Source organism: Periplaneta americana, chromosome 7 (assembly GCF_040183065.1).
Source record: "Periplaneta americana isolate PAMFEO1 chromosome 7, P.americana_PAMFEO1_priV1, whole genome shotgun sequence".
NCBI classification, from domain to species: Eukaryota; Metazoa; Arthropoda; class Insecta; order Blattodea; family Blattidae; genus Periplaneta; species Periplaneta americana.
The window spans coordinates 85,714,393-85,727,506 of record NC_091123.1 but is presented as its reverse complement, the minus strand read 5'-3'; the positions used below and the strand labels follow the sequence as shown (position 1 = coordinate 85,727,506).

The following is a 13,114-nucleotide window of genomic DNA, read 5'->3' as shown; positions in this document are numbered from 1 at the left end:
TTAGCCCCAGCCATTTCGCTATTAATTTCCATGTTAAAAATGTTCAGTTTAAAGAATGCATAAGTAACAAACTATTCAGTTTAATGTAATAATAATTCATTCCACAACAAAAAAAATGTTATTTTAATGAATTAGGTCTAATAAGCAGTTAAAAATTACTTAAAATAAATTCGAAAAAAAAAATAAAATAAACGAGTTATCGCTAGGCACTGGTCACCCTTGGTTTTAGTGAGTTTTCTGAATTCACTTACATAGACGAGATTGTTGTGGTTTGAATTTATGTTTAAATGAAATGGTTTAATAAATCGAACTTTCAAAGACAGTTTGTTTCTAAACGTTGTTGAGGGAAGAAGTAAAGAAGCAGGTATGGCAGAAAAAAAAGACAAGAAAGCAGTTTTCACTAGATGAGAAGAGAAAAATTATTGAAGAAGTAGACAGAGGAGAGAAGAAAGTGAAGTCGCAAGAAAATATGGCATCGACATTTTCAACGTTTCTCAAAGACAGAGTAAAAATTGAGGAAAGTATTGAATCTGACGCCATTGGACCTCAAAGAAAGAGGATAAGAAGTGCTGCCAATGAAGAAGTGAACAGTGCTGTGTATAAATGGTTTATTCTTTATTATATAGGGTAAGTCAAACTGTTAAAACAGTACGTGTTACTGTATCAATCTCAAAGCTAATATTTCAAGTGATCAATTCAGAACCGAAATTTCTGGTCCTAACATGACCATGATGAATGAAAAATATTGTAAATATGCAAGAATAATTATTCAGTTGTCGAATATGCATAATTATCATTAGGGCTATGGCTCCGATTCTTATTGAAATTGCAATATAATATGGATGTACAGTATAGCCTAATTCAAGTACAGTATCTGTTATTCCATAATATGGGACACAATTTGAAGGTAAATTTGATCAATTGCCAGTTTAACGAAATTTCATTATAACGAAAATAATTTCAGTACCCTCTCGAGTTCGTTATACTGGCATTTCACTGTACACGTTTCTTCTTTTTCAAAACCCCTATCAAGAACATGGTACCAAGTTTACATGGTCCATTTATCTTCCTTTCAAATTATTCTCTTGTTGCCATTGGTTTAACGGAAAGTATAATCCATCTGATTTCTGAGCCATAGTTGCATGGTCTAAGGCTGGTATTACACTATCAAAGGTGTACACCAAAGATCTTTTACAAAATATATATATTATAAAATATGAGACAGTGTAATAGGTTTTCTTCTATGAAAGTTCCTTTGATAAAAGATTTTTTTTTTTTGTAAAATTTAAATGCATCTTGTATTTTATAAAAGATCTAACTTGAAACCATATGGCAGAATGTAAAATATTGTTGTACTGTTACTGTGATCAAAATGCCAATATAAGAATATGAAACAAATTAAATATTATATAACACAAGACACATGTACTACAAAAACAGAAATAAAAAGTGAGAGGTGTACATAAAAAAGCAGACTAAAGGTTCCAAGGCCCATTCACAGCACTAACGTAAATCAGAACGATGATTTAAGAGTGTGGCAAATAAAAATTATGCTTCGATGATGCAGTGCAGTTTATGTTCCTACAAACTGTATTAACTTGTCAGTGCAATGTACTACATTTGATGCTACAAATATGTATTCTTCACATAAAAGAAAAGAAAATATCTTTCTTATACAAATAATATATAACCTAAAAAGTTTATTATTCGTATAATGCGGTAAGATGCCATATTAATAATATTATCAAAAGCTATGATGAGATTTCATTTCATAAGTTATTTCCATATATTTTCTTTTAACAAATTATCATTATATGATATGTGTTTTTTGTCATAAAGTCAACAATGACTTTGAAACAAAATAGTCAAATTCTCATCAAATGAATCCATTTTGGCACACTCTGCTCTTGTTTCTGTGCAGTGTGTTTTTTGTCGAATCACTGCAAAAATGAGAGTTTGCAAACTCTTGCATTAGTATGTAACACAATTGTTAATGTTTATGTAAATCACTGTCAATGGATCCATTAAATAATCTATTGCTATTGCGTTTGCATTTACTTTCCACTGCGAATGGCCTTTAACTGCTGTACAGGAGAAATGCACAAGTTTGGACAAATTGAAATTTTTATTGGGTTATTTTACGACGCTGTATCAACATCTAGGTTATTTAGCGTCTGAATGAAATGAAGGTAATAATGCCGGTGAAATGAATCCGGGGTCCAGCACCAAAAGTTACCCAGCATTTGCTCGTATTGGGTTGAGGGAAAATCCCGGAAAAAACATCAACCAGGTAACTTGTCCCGACCGGGATTCGAACCCAGGCCACCTGGTTTTGTGGCCAGACACGCTGACCGTTACACAAATTGAAATTATCTTCATCAATTCTCAAATAATTTGTGCAACTTTTCAAGTCCTCGCATTGTAGTTCTTTTAGTAAGTTTTGATGGACACTTTTCTTGCCACGTCTTGCAATCCATGGTTTAACTGACACATGTTTCCCTTTCAGCAATAAATCGTAGCCAAACAAGTATAGAACTGTTCTTCATTCATTTATGCATATCTATGATCAAAAAAGATTTTATTTTACTATAAATGGAGGCTGAAGGTTCCTGTTCCATAACTTCAGGTTATCTTTGGTAAAATATTTTATATAGTGTAATATACTCCAAATTTTACTTTTATCACAGATATTTGGTAAAATATTTTATTATATGCTTTGTCAAAGAACTTTAATAGTGTAATACCAACCTAAGAGTCATGTCTTGGACTAGCAAAATAGAAAGGGCACTGTTTCGAGTCCTCATGAGGAAAGAAATCATTAAATTTTTAAGTGTATGAGATCAGTGTCCACCCAGCAATGTGATGAATTTGGACAGCTACAGTGAGTAGGAAAACCGGTTCCATAAACAAACTATAACATAGGGAGATTACTCCCATACTGGATGGATGATAGTACCTCTGCTGAGGGTTGTGGTGTGAGGCCAGCAGACAGATGATCGATCTTCGCACTCCACAGGCTGTCACATCACAGATTGAATTAAATTTAAATAATTAATCTGTTCTAAATTATAAAGCATAGTGAAGATAATATTCACCTATATACTGCAACTGATATTAAATTTCAATGGTTTTGTCCATTACTCATTGTCTGGTTAACAGCAAAATAGACTACTGTACAGTGAAGTAACATCAGCCTACAAACACTTACTCTTATACTTAATTGCTTGGTAATTGAAAAAAAAATTATGAACAGAAATTTCATCTAATCGAAGAATACTGGGCTTCAGTTTCTGGATTCATTCAACATACTCAAACATAATTTCAGTTTTCGCTTGCATGAGATTGAATAACTGCAAATGGGATCGAATATATATACACTTGAGACTTCTTTCAAGCCATAAAAAGTGATGCAATATGTGACAAACATTCATATTTCCATACAGCTGATTTTCCTTCATTTCAATATACAGGTCCCTCAAAATTGTATATGCTGCGTTGTAGCTACTCATCCTTCTGAGTCAATCTTTGGAACCAAAAATTTCGGACTAGGAGTCTTACCAATGAATATAAATAAATAATAGGCCTAATAGAAAATATTTTGGCAAACATATCATTAAAAAGTAACATAAAACAACAACACTGCTTCCTGGAAACATGTATCCCAGAGTTTTGTTGTTTGCTTTTCGATTTTCTGTATTACTTCTATTCAGATCTGAACTGTTCATGAATGTGTTTACACTGAACATTAGAGAAAAAATTTCAGATGTTATTCAACATGACTTCCATGAAAGAGCAATGTCTCAAAATGGAAAGTGGGAAGCTATGGCAAATGAGATATAGATATATGTGGACAAACAGATGGAATGAAAATGATTCAGTATTTATATGAAAAAAAATAATAATGGTTAACCTACATACAGAGAAGTAGTGGTTGTGCCAACAACTGTTCAAGTTACAGGTAACCATGATATTAATATTCATGTAACAGACAAAAATTTCATTTTGAAATCGTGTGAAGAATAATGAAAGGACAGTGATCACAGTAGTCATAAAGCAATATTACAATTGTCACTGAAAAGCCCACCCAAGAAGAAATGAGCTATGGTAATTTGTGTGAAGTAAGTTAAATGTGATCAAAATGCAGCAGTGGCCATTTTTTAATATCAGGTTATGGTGATCTTTACATGAAATATTATGGGAGTCGAAAACATAATAACAACAGATTCACTTTAAAATAATCTGAATAAATATAATTTGAACTTCTAATTTATACTAACGTGACAAAAGGGTTATAAAATAGCAAATAGTATGATATTTAACGATTCTCTTTACATTTCTCTCACAGGTAAGTAATTCAAAATTAGAAGTTCAAATGAAATATTCATAAAAATGATATGTATTCCATACACGAAAAGAGTAAAATCAATATTTAACAAATAATGAAGATGATTCTACACACAATATATGCTGTAACATTCATGTTAATGGAAAAGATGTAAAAATAGAGCTTATTTCTATTCCACTACGAACTTTGCAAATGTTGCATGTTGCTTATAACCGAGCTCTTTTAGAGAAGTGCAACACCATCGAACATTTAAAATGACTAGTCAACAATAAATAAAACTGAATGAAAACAGGTAATTTCTTTCCACATAGAAGTTAATTACCACTTTCACTGCATTCATCAGAAAGTAATACAATAAAACGTTTTGATATGGCCAATATCAGGTTGATTTAAATCATCAAACTTTTTTCAATCATAAAAAAAACCTTGAAATATATTTCACAAAATTTAACACAAGTGTTTATTATTATAATCAGAATTTCTTCTGTTGTTGATAGGGTAATAATCTGTTTTCTACGAAATAGATAGTTGAATGGTACTAAGTTCATAACATGTGAAGAAAATAATACAGAGATTTGCGTCCTTGTGTAACTTATGCACTGATTAAACTTACTACTTCAAAATCCTTCACATGACCTACTTTGCATGAATCACACATGATGAAGTGAATCTTTTTTATGCAATAAAATGGGTATTACACACCAACATATGCAACCCATGACTCAACAAAATCACTTTGGGTACAAGAATATGTTATCTTATGTGTACGGTAAAATTTGGAAGGTATACTTAAATTTGAACTAATTCCAGATGGTCAGACTGCTGATGCCAAATTATATTCTCAACTACTGGATCATGTACATGACATTTTGCATTAACTGCTGTGTCTTTAGTCAAGAAAACCAAGTACAGTAGTTTACCACCAACACATTGTTCTGGTCCATCAGTGACGTTTGACAAGAGGTAAGAGTCAAAAACTGGAAGACACTGAGGTTTTATAACATATGACTTACAGCCCAAACATTCTACCTACGGAGTATGTAAGGATAGCATCTCAATAATATTGGAGAGGTCCATATGATATTACAAGAGATTTTTGTCTCCAACTGCACAGCATATTATTGCCTCTAAACTGAACTATTGGAAAAAAAGACGGCAGATTGTCATCGAGCATTTTGAAAAATGGTGTTGTAATTCAATTTCATGTTTACAAAATATTATGTTCATGTCTAAGTACTTTAACATCATATTACAAACAAATTTCCTTAAAAAGCTACAATATATTCATGTAGTCACAGAGATTTCTGATGCCAATGATGAGACTTAGAACACAAAAATACAGTAATGGTTATTATTTATTCTCTCAAATTTGAACTAACTAATCCTGTATTTTTATTTCAGAACGTGATAATCAGTAACACTTCCAATATTTATAATACTTTAGACAAATGAACTGAACATTGCTGGATGTGCATCATAAACTCAGCTTTCAAATATTTAGTGCTTGTACTGACATCCAAATTTTTTAAGCAAAAGGACAACAAAAGAATGTTACTTCTGAGGTGTATAAGCATTGTTCTTGTCTTTCAGAAAACGAATTTTTTTTTATATATATATATATATGCTCTATATTTTGCTAAAACAGTGCATATATCAAATCACTATATACAATGTTAATTTTAGAACTGAAATAATCTTTTTCTTCTTCTTTTGGCATACAGCTCTTATAGTTTAGCTAAAGCCTCCTTTAAAACAATAGCCCAATCATTAGAACTGAAATAATACCAACACAAAAAGACTCTCCTTTTATACCAAGTCTCCCACAACATAAAGTAACATATTTACTCGCATAGTAGACACACTTTCTTTCTATGTTTTGGATTAAAAATGCAGGGATCATATTATATGCGAGGAAAAAATTTTAGGGAAAAAAATCATAACTGCCCAACATCCCACATGATAATCACAGCTGATTTCGACATCAGACATTCAAATAAGATTGAAAATGATCGATTGTGCAACTTCGATAGCATCACTATATGGAATATTTACGAATGTTATGAATGTAAAGTGCATAACATACGAAATTAATAAAAAATGTAGCACAGTGTAACCTAAAACTAAAAAATAATGCAAAAACTATGTATAATTTATGAAGGTAATACTACCACTACTCTTATCGTATACACTATCAGAACTGGTTTCAGTATCCTCTACTACAGTATCATTTCCATCATCCTCTACTGCACTATCACTTCAATCATCAATGTGCTATGAGTAGCATTAATGTCGAAAGGTTTTAAACCATTTAATTGCAATCCATTTTTGCATTTTAAAATGAAGCAATCTTAATAAATTAACTCTTTAACATGAGAAGTGGATTCAACATTACAACTGAAAATGTAATGCATACATTATGCAGAGGTTTTCCCCCTTACATATTACTATAAAAAATGGGGTGCATATGTTACGAAATGCCTCTATTATGCGAGTAAACTTGGTACTCACTGTATTTAATTATATCTTAATAATGTAGATTTTATATTTAACAATATTATGGCATGGTTATAACTATAAATTTTTTCAATGCTATAAATTTAATTTAGATTCAGTAACTTTTATTTCTTTTATACAACCTGCTCCTTAATTTATATTGTATTACATTCTGATGAATACAATATCTTCACTAACTTAAATATGTTGCTTGCTCAGTCACGAGAATATCAATTAAGTTATATAAATACCTGTAGCATGTCTACACTAAGTGTTACCTGACAACATAGCAGTGATGGATAATATCTCATTGGAACAGTTGTGATTGCAGCTTGCGATCAACATCTTTGCCAACTGGGGATCTAGAGGAAACTCAGCCATAACAGCCCCCAAGTCTGTTAAGTTGCCATCGTCATCCAGAGCAGCTAAATAATTGAGGAGTTCCAATGCCCGCATCAGAGTTTCTGGAGCTAAGCACATAACCAACAAAACAGAATTATAGTTACAAACAATTACCTGGTCTACACATACAAAAATGATACAAAATGATCTATGGTGCAATAAAGAATAATGGACAAGAGCAACTGGAAGGTGTCGAAGACAATATATATATATAAAATCATTAGTTAATAAACAATATGCAATAAAAATCTATATTCACACTTCCTTCGCAACATTTAGAAAGAATGTGTTACATTATAGGCATTACATTACATTACGTTGAGCATTATGAGAGGTCGAAGCAATAGGAACACAGTGTGAGTAATTGTGCGCACATCACTGAATGTGGAGCAAGTCTGAATTTCTTTTAATTGATAGCCCAAGCACACTTCGAATGAAGACAATGGTTAGAAGACAAGTGTACTCGATATATGTATGCAAGTGTATTGTCAGGTCTGAACCCATGATATGTTATTGTTACAATACCAATAATGGCTTCCTTGGGTTCGCATGTGTGTGAAAATAAGTGGAAATACATTTTTTGAAAATCTTGTCATGTATGTATATAGGAGCTTTTAACAAACACTTTTCCAGCATGTTCTTTCTCAGAAAAACGTGAAATTGTTAAAAATAGAATACCAACACCAGAACTACCGAACTTGGTTCAAAAGACAAATAAATTAGGAGATACACTCAGGGACAAAAAAAACCGGACACTTCTATATTTGCTTGTATTTTGTTGCCAATTATTTCAAAATGAAACAAAACCCATTTAAACAAAATAATGTTTCATTTAGCACCTTATACGACAACATTTGAAAAAAAAAATCTCTGATGTGAAAATTTACAAAAAATTACAAAGGGTGTATAACTATGGCATCGTTTGGTCTGTTTTTTCATTTTATGGTGCCTTAAACATTAAAAACTCTTTTTAGTAACGGGTATTACCCCCTCTGGCTTGAATAACTGCATCCATACGTCTTGGCATGCTCTCAATTTGGTTAGCAATGTCTTCTTGAGGAATAAGTTCCCATTCTTCGCCAAGTGCTCGCCTCAACTCTTGTAACAATTCTGGTCTCGGTCGTCTATTCTTAACACGCCGTCCCAGCATGCCCCACACATGTTCAATTGGGTTCATGTCTGGACTCCTTGCTGGCTATGGAAGAACATGGATTCCCACTTCTTGGAGATAATCTCTGACCGCATGGGCAATATGCGGCCCTGCATTATCATGCATTAAAACAAAATTATCGCCTACAAATTGGCCAAATGGCACAACATGATCACCCAAATATTAATTTATATATCTATCAGCTGTTAGTCTTCCATTTTCAACAAAAACCAACTCTGTACGAGCATCCATACACACTCCTGCCCAAACCATCACTCCACCACCTCCAAACAGCACATTTTCGGAAATGCAACACTGTAAAAATCGTTCTCCCCTCCTTCTCCAAAGTCTTTCACGTCCATCAGGTGAGCACAGATTGAAACGGGACTCATCGGTGAACAGAACACAGCTCCACTGTACATTTCTCCAATCCCTGTGATCATTTGCAAAACGCAGTCGTTCAACTCGATGCATCCTGAGAAGTCTGGGACCAGTTGCAGGTCTACTTGATATCAGTCCACTTGCTTTCAACCTCCTTCTAACTGTTTTGGCCGAAATTGGGCGTCCATGCATGTTAACAAATTGCTGGGCTACACTAGTAGCTGGCAGGTTGCGCTCAATAAGAACTCTCAACACCATATACCTGTCTTCATTTGGATTTGTAGCTCTTGGACGACCCGAACCTGGTCTTCTGGTATATTCTAGGGTCTCTCTATACCGTTTTATGGCATCATGGGTTGTGCTTCTAGCCATATTCATAACATATGCAATGTAACGTACATTGCGTCCATCATTGTAAAGGGCTACAGCTCGAGCCACATCTTCAGGTCGCATCTTGTTTTAAGACAAATGTTACAACCCCACTTTTAAACTCAGAAAATGTAAAAATAAACAAATAACGAATGATAATGAAGCACAAAATGATTGAGACAAAATTGTTATAGCTGAGACTCCAAAAGCAAAATTGGAATATTTGGCTATAATGGCTTGTTTATAAAACAAAAAACAATCAACAATGTATACATGTCTCCATAACAACAGATGGCTACCATAATATTGTATGAGAAGACAATGTTTTGCAAATACCAGCAAATATTAATGTGTCCGGTTTTTTTTGTCCCTGAGTGTATTTTCAACCCAACATGTATATAAATGTGAATAGTTATAGCTGAACTTAACATTGTATTTTGCTGCTACTGCCTGTTATGGGAAGCATAGAAATATTAGTACTAAAAATATTGGTTATAAACATTTAAGAAATAGTCTCCATTGTGGCCTATTGGCTAGAATACTGGACTTATAATCCTGTGGATCCAGGTTCGATCCCCAGCATACCCCTGATTTATAGCTTGTCTTGGGCAAACCCGTGGTCCAGGTAACACAGGGGTTTTCCCCGGGAGCTTCGGTTCCCCTGTGGCATCCCAACAAATCTCCATTATCTAATCTCATTGCGGGTGTAGCATAGACCTGTCTCCTATGGCGTACACAACTGGCTTAATATGGGTGAATGACGAAAAGTCGACTACTCACCATTAGAAAAAAAAATTAAGAAATTTAATAAAATCTAGAGATGATCAGCTTACTTCATACCTTAAGGGTGAAACCTTACCATTTTTCCCCCATTACTACATATGCTAGTGGATTGTGATGATTTTTTAGTTTGCAGGTTAAATTTTCTTTTGGCAACTTCGTTTCGAATTTCGATACTAACAAATACTACAAATGGTAGTGATTTTGTAACTGGTATGTTGGCAGCTGAGACAAGTACTGACGATATTTGTCGGTAATGGAGTTCCATGAAATTAAAATTGTGCTAGATTTCTGAGTTGGTTACTGGAAGCTAGTGAAATTTGAACATACTAATAATTAATTAATATCAGTATTAATATTAATACATAATAGTTATAATTCAAGACTATAGTCAGGTAAGTTTTCGGAATTAATACTAATAATTTCATGTGGTCAAACAAAATTCATTTTTAGGTTAGATCTCGTGAGTCAATTGTTTAGTCAAACCAATGAATTTCGTATATACAAAATACTTGACATGTTGATCCCTATTCCGTATAGTTTGCCTACGAAAATATGTTACAAATTATTGAATTATTTAGAATAACCTTCCAACATAAAAAAGTCATTTAGTACATAGGATCGTGTGATATCTGGTAATAGTTGGCAACACTGACAATATGGCAATATTTGCTGTTTAGGAACTGTTCTTATGTGACCCTCACCATAACTGTTAACCATCTACGTTAATCTGTAAATATAGATCGTTTTGGAGAAAATAGTTTAGAGAATGTGCTTGATGACCAACTTAAAAATGAAATCTCCATACACAGTGAAAGAATAAAGCAGACCAGAAACATCCTCAAAAGACTTTTCAACACAGTGTGTTTTCTCGATAAACTAGAAACAAAAAATTCTGTTAATTGGAGCAATTGTATAAAGCTCTTGAAATGCAATGCTGAGTAAGACCCACTTTTAGCAGAACATTTGTACACCTTCACTGTGTTTAGATGACTCGAATAGAATCCAAAATAATCTCATTCAAACTGTAGGTTTAACTATTTTATCTGCTATTAAGCATAAAATTAATGAATTCCTTTCGTAATCATCTTAGTTGAGAAACAAATATATCTAAGTCCAGTTTTCACTTACTGTTCTGTGGTGTACATGATAGAATGAAAAAAAAAAATTCTTTTGGGGTTCTTTGACATCAGTAATAACAGACACGCCCAGACTACTGAACAAATGAACTAATATTTCTTATCAGTATTCGAATATAATAACTGAATGCACAAACCTATGATGCTGCAGCAACTATAGCGGGAAATTTAAGTTCAAGTATTAATCAAAGTAAAACATCCAGAAGCCCTAAATATTCATTGCAATATCTGCATTCTAAATCTCGTTTTGTTTCAAAACACCAATCAAATACCTGAGTGCAAAGTATTTTTAACACATTAAATGGACTTGCAGCATTTTTTTCCAGATCTCCAAAACATGCTAAATTTTTTGATACATTTTTGCAACATCATCATCCAATGTAGTCTAATGTGATGGAACTATGCCTCTACACTGTGTGTAGAAACATAAATTAATTTTGTGATGTTTTCGTGCTATTCTAGAGCACCCTCAAGAGAATGAGTCAGATTGTTTAGCATCAATTGATGGTTTTTGTCAATTTTGGAACATTTCAAGTTTTTCCTTTAAATACATTGAACAAAGTATTTACTTTAACTGATGTGTCGTATAACATTCTTTTGAATCAAACAAATGATATTTTGTACTGCCAACAGAAAATCCAAGAAATTCGTTCCTTCATAGCAGCATTACATGGTAGTGAAGGGATTTTTTCATGAAACTGTCTATCAAATAGGAGAACCATCAAAGAGAATGAATTGCAAGTACAAACACATACATAGCGAAGTGTTTGATAATATTGATAATCACTTGGATCCGCACTTTCGAGATTATTTTAAGATGCAATTTTTGTAATTACTGTCACATGAAAAGTACGAACAGAGTACAAAAAAAGTTACCTGAAATTCACTTAGTCTCTTAGTTATCTATAGAAAGTTCTTTGACAGCATTCAACTGAAAAATGAGTTCACTGTAATCTTCAGTAGTGAAGAATTTCAAAATAAAAATAGAAGTGAACTAGCATAACTACTGAACACTAAGTCGTCTATCAGTGTCATTAATATGAGGGTCACTCCAAAAGATTATTTTTTAAATTAAATTTTTATTATACACATTTGCAATGTATGAAGTTCATTGAAGCATTCATCCACTTGTATTCAAATTTAATTCAACCTGTTCCCATGAGTGGCACCATTATAGGACTCCTTGAAGATGGTTGCTGATTTTGACATTCGTCAAAAGCAAAGTGCAGTTATATTCTTAGAGTTCCTGTGTTGTGAGAACGAGGGAGTAGGAAACATTCGCAAGAGGTTGTAAAAGGAGCACAGAGATGCTGCTGTCGATTGCAGTATAGTTAGTCGATGGGGAAGCAGATTATCTCTGGTGAAAGAGGGCATGCCAATATTCTGAATTCTCCTCGCAACAGAAGACTGCACAAACTCCTGACAATGTGCAACGCGTTAACAACATGGTTTTGGATGACAAACGCATAACAGTGTAAGAATTGTCACTCCAAGTTGAAATAGGATAAGCAAGTGTATGCAGATTATTTAAACTGTTGGGGTTGAAAAAGGTTTGTCTCAGGAGGATTCCAAGAATGCTTACAGAAGACCACAAAGAAACCCGCAAACAGTGTGCAGTGAACTTTTGGAAAAGCAAGAGAATGATGGAGATGATTTTCTTACAAGAATTGTGACAGGAGATGAAACATGGCTGCAACATTTTGAACTGGAGACAAGAGAGGCGAACAATGGAGTGACATCATGCAAACTCACCCAAGAAAAAGAAATTCAAAACTGCGCCTTCAGTAGGAAGATTTATGGTACTGTGTTTTTCGATTCAGGAGGACTCTTGTTTGTGGACATCATGCCACACGAAACCACCATTAATTCTGATGCGTGTGTGATAAGTGATAACTAAAGAAACTTCAAGCTTGAGTGAGTCATGTTTAACATAACAGTAGAAGCAGGATGTTTTGCTGTTGTACGACAATGCCCAGCCACACGTCAATCACAAAACCATGGACGAGATCAGAAAGCTTGGATGGACAACACTGAAACATTAGCCTTATAGCTTTG

General features: G+C 33.5%; 1 protein-coding gene across 2 annotated transcripts in view; it reads right to left on the bottom strand.

The window, feature by feature from the left end:
* The window catches only part of Dhx15 (DEAH-box helicase 15), a 112,758-nt gene that overhangs the window by 30,439 nt on the left and 69,205 nt on the right, over positions 1-13,114 (bottom strand). For both annotated transcript variants that reach the window (XM_069830981.1, XM_069830980.1), the window contains one exon: positions 7,117-7,308. In XM_069830981.1, the coding sequence (XP_069687082.1) occupies positions 7,117-7,308 (192 nt within the window). The remainder of the gene's footprint in view (positions 1-7,116; positions 7,309-13,114) is intronic.